The sequence below is a fragment of the Triturus cristatus genome, chromosome 7 (assembly GCF_964204655.1).
Source record: "Triturus cristatus chromosome 7, aTriCri1.1, whole genome shotgun sequence".
Taxonomy (NCBI): Eukaryota; Metazoa; Chordata; class Amphibia; order Caudata; family Salamandridae; genus Triturus; species Triturus cristatus.
The window spans coordinates 1555446704-1555463722 of NC_140590.1; the positions used below are offsets into that span (position 1 = coordinate 1555446704).

Consider the following 17019-nt stretch of genomic DNA (forward strand, 5'->3'; position numbering starts at 1 on the left):
ACCATGAGGTCTAACAATCAATCAATCACTCAATCAAGATTTGTAAAGTGGAGCTGCTTCACCCATGAGGGTCTCGAGGCGCTGTTGAATTGTGCTGCCTGTTCGCCTATTGGTTGAACACAGCCACCTGAAGTGAATGACCCAATCTTGCTTCTTTCTGTGCTTGCGATAACAGTGAAAGTGCTACCAGTATTGAACGAGATCTGTTCTTGGACTAGAGCAACCATATACTCTTCTCAAGCAGGCTGTAGACCCTAAGAGACAATGGAATCCATGCTGGTGGCAGGATGCGACGGACACCAAAGGCCGTTCTGCCTCTCCTCTCCTTCTTGGCTTTTATGTCTGAAGGTGCTGACTCCCTCGCCGCCCTCCTGCTGTGTTCAGAGGAGGCTGGGGCGAAGGCCCATGCTTGATGCCCTGTCCTAACCTCTTCTCATGATTTTACTCAGTCTTTGTCAACCTCTCGTTTCCACTGTTCCGTAACTTCCCTCCCATGTGGTTTCTGTGACACTTTAATTCACAAAATGTACACATTTTGTGCTTGGTGAAATCTGCAGACTCTTTTGTTGAATTTTACATTATGCAATTATGCTTAATTTTCTCCTGTACCAGACTGGATCACTCAGAAAATGAGACATTTTCAGCTCAAACCATTCCACTGCTGGTATCTCACGTGACTGTGAAAAAAGTGTCGTGATAAAGCAGCAACCCACTTTGCAATAAAAAGGTGTACTTTTATGAAATGCTCGTGAATTTTGTAGAAAAATCCAAGTAATTTCGCACGCTCTAACTAATGAGCTACTTCACTCAACAGCCTATGATTGTACTACTCTCTAAAACAGTGTGACGAAAAGAAGGGGATAGTAAATTAATTACCACAATGACATTTCACATTTTTGACCTAACATGTTTACATGTGTGTACAAGGAGTTCAATTTCATGATTTTTGAGCACATGTTAAAACTTGTATTAGAAAATAGGACTGTCGGTCTAAAAATAAACATTTTAAAGGGCTATTAAGCAATTCTCGACTTCGGAGATGAGGTGTCAGATACGTTAATAATAAAATATCTATATCTACATCTATATATACACATCTACCTTTATATTAATTTTCCAAATATAGGTTTGGAAAGATATAGTGTGTGCTGTAAGCACAACCCATCAGTAAAGAGGGAACATTTGGAAGGAATATTGTGTACATTTGTTCTCTCTCATTCCCTTCATCTAGCCCTCCCAAAAAAGAGTTGAACAATGCACAGAAAAACATTGGGGCTTATTTACAAGCCTCTTGCGCCAATTTTGCGTCATTTATAACATCGGAAAAGTGACGTACGGGTGGCGCAAGGGGCTTGTAAATCTGCCCCATTGTTTCTTCCATCACTCTTCTCCTTCCCATCGCCTATGACGCTCCAAGTAGCTGAACACAAAGTAAATAAATATGTGACAACATCCCCTCTCATGGAGAATGGGGGCGAGGCAAAACAACTGTACTCTTTTTCTGTATTCACTAATTACACTGCCATCCGCAAAAAGGTAATGCATGAACCAGCCACTCTATTTCATGTTCGTGTACGAAGGGCAGGAGGCATTGGCGTAAAACAAAAAATGTAAATAATCAAGGGACATGCTCTTATACCCTGGGAACTTCTGATCACAGCCGGCCTCTCTTGTGAGCCACCAGCCGAGGCAACCAACCCTAGACACATTTCTGAGAGGTTGATGGTGACACCACACCCACCCTGGAGACATGTCCCTGACTGCTGCTCCCTTAGAATTATTCTCCTGTTCTTGCCCTGCTGTGTACACCTTCCAGCCTGGTTTCAGCCCCTCATCTTGCTGTCCTATCTGTACATCCCCTCCATGGGGCAGATTTACAAGCCCCTCGCACCACTTTTGCGTCACTTTTAACATGGGAAAATCTGCCCCCATATATCTAACACTCATACAGTTGTGCCTCATGGCTGACACTGGTCTTGTCTTCTTTCCACCCCTATGTAGCTATGCCATTGACCGCAGCTCAGACGTGGAGAGGATCTTTGACATCAATGCCAGCACTGGCGCCATTACAACGGGGAAGACTTTGGACCGCGAGACGACTGGCTGGCACAACCTCACTGTTCTGGCCCAGGAAGCTGGTAAGGAGGCTGCTCTGGTGAAGCCATTTCTGTTGTCAGAGCTATTGTTGTACTGCTTGGGGACACTCCCACCTTCAGCCTAAAGTATGCATCTAGCAGAGGGTGGTCAGGTGTCATGTGCAGGAACACTGTCAGTTTTTGCAAACTCATTGTCCAGTTTGACAACTGTTCTCTATGATGAAACTCACCGGATGTGCATGGGACCTCTATCCTCCTTTATAACCCAAGTAACAAATAGGTCTTGTTATATGGGTTTCCCAAGGAAATCCTCATGAAATCTCTCCTATAGCAACTTCCTTGCTTATATAGCGCTTCATGCTGCACTTCCTCCACTTCTAACCTCTGTAACTAACAGGTGTTACTATGACACAGTTAAAGGTATTCAGTTTGCTTACTGCAGAATCAAAAAATGCGCAGTCCTTCTAGTTGGGATTCGAATAGAAGACCTTCAGGTCCCTGCAACAGCAGCGAACGCTCGACTCACTGAGCCATCCTTGTAGCATAAAAAGCAAGGCAGAAGAGGCCCTGTGTAAATTTGACTTTGTCCTTTCTGCTTTTTTTCCCATCATTCTAATATTTAACTAGGCCTGAATGAAATTTTAATTACGCTGGAGACATTTGTGAAATTTCTACATTTTGGCTCACACAAAATTTCTCTAAATTTCGCATTGTGCAATTTAGCTGAACTTTTTAAAGTGAGCAAAACCTTTGCAAGTAGGAGACTAGTTTGGACAGAAAATGTCTCAATAAGAGACATTTTTTGTGTGAGCCTAACCCTGGCCAGTATCTCACGAGGAAAACTTTTACTTATCAAAAGTCAGACAAAATACAGCAAACCACAGCTTGCTTTAAAAGGCACAAATTCACGTGATATCCATTGACTTTTCAGAAAAAATAAATATGCACATTTTGTACACATAATACTTTTAATGCTGCCACCTATAGATGGCCTGTAGAAGACGACTGTTACAGAATTATGTCAACTTATTTGTTTCTGCTGTTTTAAAACACTATGGGGCATATTCTCAGGGACCTATCGCCGAGTTATAGGCACTTTATCACAGCCAAAGTCGCAATAAATGTATCGCCCCATTCACAAGCCAGTGCAAACAGTCGATATCACCAGTTTTGCAGAAATAGCATTCCCAAAAAATATCGCCACTGATGACCCCGGCAACTATCGCTAATGAGATGCAGAGTAGGCGTTCCCAAGCAAAAAAATGCGACACCACTCCACAACATTCTCGATGACCAGCCAGATCGGCGATAAGATCCCAAAACAGGCAATAAGGCACGTTAGCAGCAGGATTTTAACACCTGCTCTGACCTGGTGTAAAGTCAGACGACAACCGGCAGCAGCCAAGGGAGCACAGCCCAGAGCCAAACATGAAGAACAACAGATGCCCCAGAGCAACTGAACATGCAGCCCAGAGCCCCAATAGGGCAACAACACCCATCCCCAGGACCCCACCCCACACCCCCTCCCCTTTGGACAAAGAGAATGAGAGGGGGAGAGAGAAAGAGAGGGAGAGAGAAAAAGAGAGAGAGAGAGGGAGACAGAAAGAGGGAGGGAGAGAAAGAGAAAAAGAGAGGGAGATAGAGGGAGAGAGAAAGAGAGAGAGAGAGGGAGGGAGATAGAAAGAGAGAGAGGGAGAGAAAGAGAGAGGGAGAGAGAAAGAGAGTGAGATAGAGGGAGAGAGAAAGAGAGGGAGGGAGAAGGAGATAGACAGAGAGAGTGAGAGGGAGACAGAAAGAGAGAGAGAGAGGGAGAGAAAGAGAGATGGAGAGAGAAAGAGAGGGAGATAGAGGGAGAGAGAAAGAGTGAGAGAGAGCGAAAGAGAGGGAGAGAGAGAGAAAGAGAGGGAGAGAGAGAGAAAGAGAGGGAGAGAGAGTGCCGACACTGCGGACCCAGGCCTCACTGTTCACTTGCAGCCACCGGTGTGTCTCCAACCACGTGCCGGTATACACTGCAGTCCCCCAGGTCCCTCATCTGAAAGTTGCATGAGACATGAATGGCAGAGTCCATACAGTAGCACACGCCATTATCGCTTGCCCGCCCCTGCGCACACAGGCGGCTGCACCCCAGCCCCTCCCGCCGCCCAGCGGAGATTGCCCGTCCCTGCGCATTCAGGCCTCACTGCTCACTTTCCACCACCGGCGTGTCTCCAAGAGGGCCCACCACATGCCGTTGGGAGCCCCAAGCCCAGGGCCCGCGACCATGGCACCCTCCACATCATGCAGCCTTGCACCGCGGGCCACCAGGTCACACACTTGATTCTGGGTCTTGATATCACTATGGCAGAGAACATATCAGTGCACATGGCCTCATCGCAGGCTGCACAGCCGCTCAGCCCTAGAGGTGCTACTAACTCTGTGAACGGCGAGGCGACACCACGTGGCGGTAGGCCCACACTACCCACTGGCTCAGGCCTACACTGCGGACCAGCAGGGCTCACACTAATGCCACCATTCTGGTCCGCCTGGATGGCGCATCATCACAGGCCACACATCTGCTCAGCACTTAAGGTGCCCCTACCTCAGAGCACCGAAAGACACCGTCCCATGGTGGTGTGCCTGCCGCAGTGTATCTGGTGCCACCAAATCTGTGCACCGCAAGCCATGGACCCTTTATGATTGAGGCCCGTGGTGCGGACGCCATCATGACACCTCAGGTACTGGGCAATGTGCTGTGCCTGGGTCCTAGGCCCTCAGGCAGAAATGATAACCACACGGAGACACCCAGTTACAGAGTGGAAATGGCATTCAACACGTGCACCAAGCCCTTTTTATTGGCAGGGTCACATGTCCTGTGACCGCTGTGCTGAATGGTTGTGGTGTGGGTGTAAACCAGTCGTGAGGGAGTGGCTGTTGCATGCTGACAACTAGACCTGTGATCCCTACAGGGAAGACCTGGGACATGTAGCGTTTGTCATCACCCCCTGTGAGCGCAAGCGGAGTGGGCTGGCCTGGCGTATGCCAGTCCAGCATAAGGGTGTGAACAATGACCCCGGGGCTCAGGGCGTGGTTCCGTCCATGGATGGACAAGGAAGTAACTAGTGCATGTGTCTCCGTTCTAGTGTCGGCGCCACCTGGCACACAATCAGAAATGTGTCACCTTGTGACCCAAGTCCCACAACATGAGCAACATGGACGTAAGATGAAATCATTGACCCTACATGCATCCATACCTTCAAGCTTGCAAGATCATAGACATGACAAATCGGTGTGCAAACAAATGTTTAATGCACATTCAGTGGAGTGTTGCAGCTGGAGACTACAGGGCCATGCAAACCCCACTCTACATTATTAGCCCGTGGAGGGCCAGCCAGAGTGCTTCAGGGAATGACAAGTACATCAGTAGAGGAGGAGTTTAGTCCACAGTCTGATAGCTGTGTAATTGGTGACCAAACAGAATATGGTAGTCCATGTCGCGGTCCAAAGTGAGTGTTGCAGAGTGCATCGGGGGGACAGTGGAAGGTGATGATGCAGAGAGCAGAACCAAGCAGAAACAGGCCATATGGCGGAGATGAATGCTACCGCTTCCTTCTGACCAAGAGGCCAGATTCATCCGCATCTTCGTCCTCTGCTGTTTCATGTGCCTCACATGTGGGTGGTGGTGTTCTGTCTCCAGAACTGTGTGGCAGTGACACCTCAGGGGCCGGAGGTGGAATGTCCGCCGCACTGTGTGACACTGACACATCAGGGGCCAGAGATGTGGATGGAGTGGTAGCAGCAGCATGCATCAGCACCAGACCTTGTGGCAGCAATGCCATGAGGAGGGTCTTTATGGCATTGAGGGTCCCAGCTACCTCTCGCTGGTGTGCAGCCGTGGCAGCTGTTTTTTCCGCATGCGTCCGCTCCATGTTCTCCATGAGCATCTGCATGAGTCCCAACTCCCGGGCGAGTTCGCTGGAGCCACTATGGCTAGACAGTCGTTCTTGTTGCAGAGTCAGGACTCTGGCGATGTCAGCCATGGTTCATTGGAGGGCATGGAGCGGACTGTGGGTGTCCGTTAGGGACTGTGAGTGGTCCCTGATGGGACTTAGACACCCACATATGGCGTCTAGTTTTGTCTGCCATGCGGTCGAACCCCACCTGCACCTGTTCAGCCAGCTTCTCCTGGCACCCCAACACACGGCGTTGGAAGTCCATGTGTTCGTCGTGGGGGTCCTGGGAGGCAGCCGTGGTGGTGGGTGCTGCCTGCTGTGTGATTTGTGCAGGGGGTGGGTTCTACTCGTAGCAGCTGGGCTGCCCTGCTCCTGGAAGTGGGCTGTGGAGGCTGTCAACGAGCTGTTGGAGGGCGTCGGAGTCGAAGGTGTGGTGGTCATCAGAGAAGAGAGGTTGGGACTGCTCTGCAGAAGGTGTTGAATTCCCCTCTGCAATGTGAAGGGGAATGCAGTTTAACATTGTGTTCACATGTATGTTGATGCATTGTGCATGTTTGCATTCAGACTGAATGACAGTGTACATTGTGACTGTTTTTGGGGAGCTGCCTATATGATGCGGGACAGTGGACAATCCGACAACATCACAGATGTGTGTTTGTACTTGTACTTTGTCAACTCACATTTCCCTGTGATGCCATGTGTGATTGGCCAGTTTCTGCACACAAGCAGCACCAGTTGTGTCCTCTGTTCTGTTGTGGACGTGTTGCAGATTGTGCCACATCGTTGTCAATGTTGATGTGCTCTGCATGTGATGTGTGTGTGCCGCATTTTGTGGGAGTCGCCCCTGCAGCTATGATTTGGCTGCCCCTTATCCCTTACATGCGGTGTGCCTCAGACTTCTGTGCTTATACAGTGCTGAGATGTTGGGTGCATTGGTCTCTTGGTGGGAGTTGGGGGTCTGGGGCATGGTTTGTCCATGTGTGCCATTGTACCCATCTCCCCCCGTCTCCCCAGTCCCTGGTCGTTACTCACCCTGTTGCTGTTGTGTCCGGTCATGTTGAGCAGTGTCCAGGCTCCCAACTCCTGCCACCGTCTCCCCACTGATAACTGTGGACACCATTTCCTCCATCTCGTCCAGCTCCTCCTGTGGCGCTGGGCTCCCAACTCCAGTCTGCATTGCTGCCTTCCGGTTGTTTGTGAGTTTCTGCTCGGTTTTGCGATTGACATCATTCCAGCGCTTCTTGACCTCTTCCATTGTCCTCTTCAGCACTCCGACTGCATTCACCTTATCCACGATGGTCTGCCGTATTCAATTTTTAGTTCCCAGTGACACAGTGGAGGTGACGAACAATAGTTGATGATGTTCTATCACCTCCGTTATCAGAATCCTGTTTTCCTGTGGACTGAACAGCTTCTTCGTACTCTTCTTGTCCTTCCCTGACCCCGAGGTCCCAGGCTGGTCCTCCGAGGGGCTTGTGGGGTTTTGGTTGTCCTCTGCACTTGCTCCGGCTGACTCTACTGTGCTTCGCTGTTGTTTGGCTTTTGTATGTGTTTTTTCCCCATCTTTTATAGTGCATTTTCCCACATGTCGCGTGGGAATTGCAGACCTGTGGCTGGTTTTCACTGATTTTTGTATCACGATTTGCGTCATCGCCCCTTTTTTGGCGTTCGTATTTCACATTTTTGCAGCGTTGAGTTTATTTTAATCCGCTCATTTGATGTGTTGCGGTGGGTCTATTGCATGGTGCCACCGTGTTGAGAATACCATGTTAACACGGTGTTATTTTTCCACGATAGACTGCGATGTGAAGAGTTGCGTTAAGCTACTTTTGTGGTAGTTGTCACACGTTCTTGAGAATATCCCCCTATATTGTCTGCTGCATAATGAACCTCTGCTCTGTTCCATCTCCCAAACTACAACCTTTCCAGCCTGCTTGCTTGATGCTAAAGTAACTGCTTTGAATACTCTCCTGCTTCTCTGATAAACCCCCATATACTGCCTGAAACAGAAATAATTACGGATGTGTGAAATTTGCGTAATTTGCTTTCGCATAATTGTGTGAAATTTCATTACAATTATGAAAAATTACAAGTAATTAAGTGAAATGCAAATACATACATGGTGGTTTGTATTGCATTTTGGGATGAATATTTCTTCAAGATATTTGTCACAAAAGGGACTCAGATCTTGAGCTTCTGCTACCTCGATTATGAAAATGTTATTGGGAAGTGCAAAATTTTTATTATAACATTGGAATGTTGAGCTCGCTAGTGAGGACAATAATGTGACAACCTTATAGCCCTTCTTACTCAGGTTATGCCAATTCCTAAAAGAAATTAGCAACCAGTGTATCCCTCAGAAGTGGTCTATAATGCTATATTATCAGCGGTAGCTCCTCCGCTAAGGTGGAGGAGAGGTGCCCCACTGCTCTGTGTGCAGTTTAAAAAGGAAAACGAACATGATAATAACCAGTTATTATAATTTTAGTTTTCCGTTACTGCTTAGTTGTGGGGCAGGCTGGGCTGGCTACAGCAGGGACCAGGGGAAGGAGTGGTGAGCACACGCTAAAGTGAGCATGACGGTTTAGCTGGCCATCTTGGGCCAGTCAAACAGTCATGCGCACTTTGCATGTTCTCCACTGGCTATAAGGCACAGCCTGGGTGGAGAACATGCACGGCCTCCCAGTCCCTATCTGAGCACTGAACCATGGTGTTCAGACCAATCACAACACTGCTCTAAGGCAGCATCATGATTGGCTAGGGGCGTCGGGAAGCCTGTGTGCTTCCTTGTTCCTGCTGTTGACCGAGAAGCCGAGGAGGACCGATAGGCGGCATCGGGCCGGCCTGCAGGTAACCGTTGAAAAAACCAAAATCATTTATCACCCCACTCGCCCCCCACCCTACCACGCCTGTTATACAGCCCCTGCCACTGTATATTATGCGAGATTATTGCACCAAGCATTTCACTCAAAGTTTGTGTTTTTCTTGTACTGACATGTTTTGAGCAGATAATGTATTGCCATAACTGTAAAACAAGATGTTTGGGGAATCTGCATGTGCTGTTCTAGCAACGTTCACCGTGTGACTTTAGAAACCGGATTGACATACTTCTCTCACGCAGTTTGTACTGGAGTGCCTGTATCACAGATCATTTTCACGTCGACCTCTTTCCCCACTGTATATATGTAAAGCCCAAACTTCTCACGAGAAATACATGTCTTAGAAAAGTGAAAAATATTCAATTTGGTGAACTTCTAGGTGCAGTGACTAAATATTGAGGGACATAATATAAAATGCCCAAAATATCGACTCCAAAGTACAGAATATAGAATCCCTATCTACAAACAGGTAGGTACTAAAATATCGAATCCAAAATATAGATTGTTAAAATATAGTTCACTAAAATATTGAATTTTCAAAAATAATATAAAAGTAATTAAATATTAAAAACAATAAAATAAAACATACTTAAAATAATGTAAAAAAGCTAAAAAAATTAAAATAATAAATGTAATATAAAAAAAGTACAGATTTTGTTGGATAGTGAGAGGGTAAAAATTACTATTCCCACTCCAGTGAGGGCAACAGTAGGGAAAACGTTGGATAGCGTAGGGGTAAAAATTACTATTCCCACTCCAAAGAGTGCAACAGTAGGGAAACCGTTGGATAGCGGGAGGGTAAAAATTACTATTCCCACTCCAGAGAGTGCAACAGTAGGGAAAGCGTTGGATAGCGGGAGGGTAAAAGTTATTATTCCCACTCCAGTGAGTGCAACAGTAGGGAAAGCGAAGGATAGCGTAGGGGTAAAAATTACTATTCCCACTCCAGTGAGTGCAACAGTAGTGAAAACGTTGGATAGCGTAGGGGTAAAAATTACTATTCCCACTCTAAAGAGTGCAACAGTAGGGAAAGTGTTGGATAGCAGGCGGGTAAAAATTACTATTCCCACTCCAGTGAGTGCAACAGTAGGGAAAGCATTGGATAGTGTAGGGGTAAAATGTACTATTCCCACTCCAGTGAGTGCAACAGTAGGGAAAACGTTGGATAGCGTAGGGGTAAAAATTACTATTCCCACTCCAAAGAGTGCAACAGTAGGGAAAGCGTTGGATAGCAGGAGGGTAAAAATTGCTATTCCCACTCCAGTGAGTGCAACAGTAGGGAAAGCGTTGGATAGCGGGAGGGTAAAAATTACTATTCCCACTCCAGTGAGTGCAACAGTAGGGAAAGCGTTGGATAGCAGGGGGGTAAAAATTACTATTCCCACTCCTGAGAGTGCAACGGTAGGGAAAGTAATGATTTAATATTAAAATAAGATTACATTAATTATCAATACCAATAAAAGATTAATTAAAATTAATTACCAATTAATACAAATTAATTACCAATTAATAGTTAATTATCAATTAATTATCAATACATATAAATAAAAATAAATATTTACTTTATTACAATTAAATTACTTCTCACCCTATTCCCCTATAAACCCACAACCCGTTCCAAATAATAAAAAATACAATTAACATAATTATCAATTAATCAATTAATAAAAATTAATTACAAATTAATAAAACATAATTGCCAATTAATAATTAATTATCAATCAATTAATTATCAATACATATATATAAAAAATAATATTTAATTTACTATAATTAAATTACTTCCCACCCTATTCCCCTATAAACCCACAACCCGCTACGGAATTAAATTACGCAAAAATTAAATTACATAACATTCATTACTTAAAAAAAATTAAACATGTATTACAAAAATAATACATAATTTTAACACATATACTACCATACATAACACTAAAAAAAATTGATATTATGGAAATAGATATTTTACATTCGATATTATGGAAATCGATATTTCCTACCCCAATTTCGATATTCTGACTAACTATATTTTGCTGATTCGATATTCTGTCCTATCTATATTTTGGAGTCGATATTCTGCCCTGTCTATATTTTGGAATCTATATTTTGGGCGTTCACCGAACTTCTAGTAGGGATCTGAGTTTACAAATATCAGTGGGCTCGATTCACAAAAGTAATCTGAGAAAAAATCTAAACTTTACGACTTTCGGTATTCACAAAGGGCATTTAGGAGTAGTAAAGTTAGGATTTTATCTCAGTTAAACGTATGTTTTACTTAAGTTAAACTCAAGACCAAAACGTAAGTTTAACTGAGAGAAAATCCTAACTTTACTACTCCTAAATGCCCTTTGTGAATACTGAAAGTCGTAAAGTTGGGATTTTGTCTCAGACTACTGTTGTGAATCGGGCCAGGTGTTTTCTATGAGTATGGCTGGCCAAGCTGTCAGCGCTCTCATGTGGCCCCATGTCAGGTTTTGACTGTGTCCTTTATTACTAGTAGACGTCACTTTCCATTCTGGGACCGTCATTTGTGTTTCTTTCATTTTAAATAAAGACCTCAATATCACACTGCATTATGTGATACTGGAGCTCTTAGGCACTGTCTGAAGAGATGTACAGCAATGAGAAATGACAGCGCGGTATCAAAAAGTTAGGTTTTGTCATAAAGTATTTAAGTTGCTGATACTAAAACAAAACAAAATTCAGGTTGCTGATTCTGAAAAAAAAAGCTATTCAAGCATTTTCCATTAAGATCAGCTTTTATAGCAGTGCTCCAAGGAAGAGGACCTTTCTTGTCTTTAAAAATCAAAGTTTCCTCTTTTTGTGAACAGTTTGGCATACGCTCCCCGCAACATCTCCTTATCGTTTCAGTGATGCCAGGCGGCGTCTATTCCATCCCCTTAATTCCGAGAAATCTTCATATACTTATCCGTGTCCACATCACTTATGTATCTGTTTTGCATCTGTATAAAATTGTAGGTGCACGTCTCAGTTGTGTACATAGTCCCAAAATAATATTGTGCATTAAAAGTTCTGTCCATTATTCTTTTTAGTGCTTTCGGTTGCCGGCGTGCAACATCCTGTTATTCATCACAATCATTGTGAAGTGTCCTATTGCCTTTGGCACCGGCCACAGCAAAAACGCTCAAATAATATCTGATATATTTTGCTTTGCTTGGAGTGGGAGTCTTCTGAGGTCAGGGACACTCAAACCCCCAGGGAGTAAGTGGTAGTGCAAGGATGACTCCAAATAGGATCACACTGTAAACTGCTAATTTGAGTCTATTACACTATCCTCGATATTTTAGGAACCTCATGTGCCTGTTTGACATTTTTATGCCCCCTTTGTACTTATATGTTCCCTATTTATCACGATAAGTCTTGCTTCCTTACTTGACAAATTTAAGTTCTCTTTTTCTATATATTTTCTGCTTGCACCTTCTCTTTCTTCCAGCCTAGTCCTTCATATACTACTTTGCACCATCTGAACTCTTGCTGCTCCATCACTCACCACCGGCTAACACCTTCGCTGACCTCCTCCAATACCATCACTGATCTCCTTCCTACTCCTTTCACGGCCTACTTCCTACACCTTCGTTTATTTCCTTCCTACACCTTCAGAAACCTCAATTCTACACCTTCACTGACCTCCTCTCTGCACCTTAACTAGCCTCCATCTTCCTTAGCATACACGAACAATAACCGCAGGAGTGAGCGCACACTGAGCCACAATTATGCAGGGCAGTAAGCAGGAGGTCAGTGACTGTGCAGGAAGAAACCAATGGTTTGAGGCATTAAAGTAGCATGTTTGAATTTAGAGTCAATATAGGATGCTGATCATCAAATACGTAGAAACTGAGGTACGGAAATGTGTGGGCATGCGATGCGGGGTCACCAGCCACCCCTGGTAATCTAGTTCCATGAAGCCCTTTCCTTTGTCTGCACTCCTCATTTGAGCTACTATCGCTATGACTTCCAGATCCATGGCTTGGAACCCCATGCATGTCCCATGCTCCGACCCCTCTGCTGGATTGTTGACCCCACCACATCATCAGCGTTCCAGGCTCTGATCGCTCAAGTGTGCTATTTGCCCCCACACTTCACCTGTTTCACAAACATTGACACCGAAGTGGGGCTCTTAGCCTCGATGCCTCCCCTATATCCCAGTTCCCGACCCCTCAGCTTGTCTCCTCCATGTCTCACTTGGGTCCTTGGCACCATCACCTCAGCTGGGCTCTAAGGCCTATGCCTAATCCACATCTGGGCCCTTAGCTCCATGCTTCAACTGTATCTCAGATCTGACCCTTCAGATGGGCACTTAGACTCCACACCTCACCTGTGTCTCAGGCCTGACCCCTCAGATGGGCACTTAGACTCCACACCTCACCTGTGTCTCAGGCCTGACACCTCATATGGGCACTTAGACTCTACACATCACCTGTGTCTCAGGCCTGACCCTTCAGATGGGCACTTAGACTCCACACATCACCTGTGTTTCAGGCCTGAAACCTCATCTAGGCCCTTGGACTCCCCACCTCACCTATGTCTCGGATTTGACCCTTCAGATGGGCACTCAGACTCCACACCTCACCTGTGTCCCAGACCCTCACCTGGGCTCTAGGTTCCCATATCTCACTTGGGATTTGGCGCTGTCATCTCAGCTGGGCTCTAGGGCCAATGCTGTACCCCTGTCTGGGGATGTGACCTCACATCTCAGCACTTAGCTCCATGTTTCACCTGTATCCAAGGGTGCAACTCTTCAGCTGGGCTCTTGGCCCCACCTGCTTTGTAGGCCCCGACTTTGCAGATGGGCTCTTAGCCCCTCTGCCTCAACCATATTTGAGGGTGTGAGCCCTACTCTGTGTTTTAGCTCCACGCCTCACCTGTCTCCTGCCTGACTCCTCAGCTGGGCTCTTAGCAACCACGCCTTCAGTGTGTCCCGGACTCCAAACCTCAGGTGGACCCTAGGCCCCATGTCTCATTCGAGTACCAGGCAGTAATACATCAGTTGGCCCCTAAGACCCATGTCTCACCCATGCCCGAATTGGTGAACCCTCGGTTTGGCTCGTAGACCCACGCTTCACCAGTGTCCTGACGCTGGACCCCTCAGCTGGCCCGTTATCCCACACGCCTCTCCTCTTTCTCAGGCCCCGAGCCCTCGGTTGGGTTCCTTGGCACCCCATGACTCACCTGTTTCTCGGGTCCTGCCCCCTTAGATCGGCTTTAGCTTCCATACTCCCCCGGTCTCGCAGCCCCCCTCCCCCAGCTGGGTTCTTCGCCCCCATGCCCCATCTGCTCTGCAGGCCCGACCCCCCAGCTGGGCACCAAGCCTCCTCGTCCTGCAGCCCTTGAGCGCCAGCTGCAGACAGAAGATGGCTGAGGTTAATATCGGAGTACCCAGGAGGGAGCGCTGAGCCGGTGTCATGAATTCATAGTGAGCGGCGTGGCTTTCTGCTCCTCCTAATGAGGACTAATCGGAACTCTCTTGTGCTCCGACAGGAGGACATATCTCCCTCCGCTGCTCATTTAAAGCCGAAAATCCCTCGTCAGCTCTCCGAGGGCCCCTGAGCAGCTGTTTATAAAACACTGACAAAGCATGGCCGTCTCCAGCCCCCCCTCAGCAGAGCAGGCGGGGGCGGCACGTGGAGCACAGATCAGGGCTTGGCAAAAGTTCTTCGAAAAGCGGACATTTATCAGGAGCCCGCCCCTTCCGCTAACTCTTCCACCTTCCCATTTCGGTGTCTGTGCTCAGCCTCAGCGCCCTGAATTGACAGCTCTTCCTGTATCTTTACTGAGCCTCGGTCCCTTTCATTGCCCTCTAATTATTTGTCTACAATCGGCCTCCAACACCCCCAACTTCTGGCACACCGATTGTATGCATATACACAGCTACGGCTGGGCTGCCTGCCAGTCATATTTCCCTGTGTCTAAAGACAGCCTCACCCCCCTCTATAACGGGCGAAGCTCCTTTCATGGAGCTCTGTTCCTGTGACTATGCACAGCCAAACCTCTGTTCACAGAGCTCTGTTCCTGTGTCTACTGTACACAGCCAACGCCCCCTTCATTGACCTCTAGTCACGTGTCTATGGTCTCAGCTTCCTTTACGGATCTATTTTCCTGTGTCTAAACATTGCCCCAGCTGATCCCCATTCACTCACTTCTACAGATGTGTCTTTGTAGAATTTCAGCTCCTTTCACGGACTTCTATTCCTGTGTCTATACACCACGTCAGGCCCTATGCTTACCTATATTCAAGTGTTTATGAACTGCTTCAGTCGAGCTCTCTTAACATCCCTACTGCCATGTCTTATCATCACCTCAGATCCTCTCACTGACCTCTATTCCTGTGTCCATGCGTGGCCTCATCTCCCTTCTCTGAGCTCTATTCCTGTGTCCATGCGTGGCCTCATCTCCTTTCTCTGTGCTCTATTCCTGTGTCCATGTGTGGCCTCATCTTCCTTCTCTGAGCTCTATTCATGTGTCCATGCGTGGCCTCATCTTCCTTCTCTGAGCTCTATTCCTGTGTCCATGCATGGCCTCATCTTCCTTCTCTGAGCTCTATTCCTGTGTCCATGCGTGGCCTCTGCTCCCTTCACTGACCTCTATTCCTGTGTCCATGCGTGGCCTCATCTCCCTTCACTGAGCTCTATTCCTGTGTCCATGTGTGGCCTCATCTCCCTTCACTGAGCTCTTTTCCTGTGTCCATGCGTGGCCTCATCTTCCTGTTCTGAGCTCTATTCCTGTGTCCATGCATGGCCTCATCTTCCTTCTCTGAGCTCTATTCCTGTGTCCATGCGTGGCCTCATCTCCCTTCACTGAGCTCTATTCCTGTGTCCATGAGTGGCCTCATCTCCCTTCACTGACCTCTATTCCTGTGTCCATGCGTGGCCTCTGCTCCCTTCACTGACCTCTATTCCTGTGTCCATGTGTGGCCTCATCTCCCTTCTCTGAGCTCTATTCCTGTGTCCATGTGTGGCCTCAGCTCCCTTCACTGACCTCTAATCCTGTGTCCATGCTTGGCCTCATCTGCCTTCACTCACCTCTATTCCTGTGTCCATGTGTGGCCTCATCTCCCTTCTGAGCTCTATTCCTGTGTCCATGCGTGACCTCATCTCCCTTCTCTGAGCTCTATTCCTGTGTCCATGCGTGGCCTCATCTCCCTTCACTGAGCTCTAATCCGGTGTCCATGCGTGGCCTCAGCTCCCTTCACTGACCTCTAATCATGTGTCCATGCGTGGCCTCATCTGCCTTCACTGACCTCTATTCCTGTGTCCATTTGTGGCCTAATCTCCCTTCACTGAGCTCTATTCCTGTGTCCATGCGTGGCCTCATCTCCCTTCTGAGCTCTATTCCTGTGTCCATGCGTGGCCTCATCTCCCTTCTGAGCTCTATTCCTGTGTCCATGCGTGGCCTCATCTCCCTTCACTGAGCTCTATTCCTGTGTCCATGCGTGGCCTCATCTGCCTTCACTCACCTCTATTCCTGTGTCCATGTGTGGCCTCATCTCCCTTCTGAGCTTTATTCCTGTGTCCATGCGTGACCTCATCTCCCTTCTCTGAGCTCTATTCCTGTGTCCATGCATGGCCTCATCTCCCTTCACTGAGCTCTAATCCGGTGTCCATGCGTGGCTTCATCTCCCTTCACTGCCCTCTAATCCTGTGTCCATGCGTGGCCTCATCTGCCTTCACTGACCTCTATTCCTGTGTCCATTTGTGGCCTAATCTCCCTTCACTGAGCTCTATTCCTGTGTCCATGCGTGGCCTCATCTCCCTTCACTGAGCTCTATTCCTGTGTCCATGCGTGGCCTCTGCTCCCTTCACTGACCTCTATTCCTGTGTCCATGTGTGGCCTCATCTCCCTTCTCTGAGCTCTATTCCTGTGTCCATGTGTGGCCTCAGCTCCCTTCACTGACCTCTAATCCTGTGTCCATGCGTGGCCTCATCTGCCTTCACTCACCTCTATTCCTGTGTCCATGTGTGGCCTCATCTCCCTTCTGAGCTCTATTCCTGTGTCCATGCGTGACCTCATCTCCCTTCTCTAAGCTCTATTCCTGTGTCCATGCGTGGCCTCATCTCCCTTCACTGACCTCTATTCCTGTGTCCATGCGTGGCCTCT

General features: G+C 47.2%; 1 protein-coding gene across 1 annotated transcript in view; it reads left to right on the forward strand.

Moving 5' to 3' along the window:
• CDH22 (cadherin 22) overlaps window positions 1-17019 on the forward strand; it is a 1590820-nt gene that overhangs the window by 1297685 nt on the left and 276116 nt on the right. The window contains exon 8 of the mRNA XM_085619354.1: window positions 2002-2138. Within this exon, the coding sequence (XP_085475480.1) occupies window positions 2002-2138 (137 nt within the window). The remainder of the gene's footprint in view (window positions 1-2001; window positions 2139-17019) is intronic.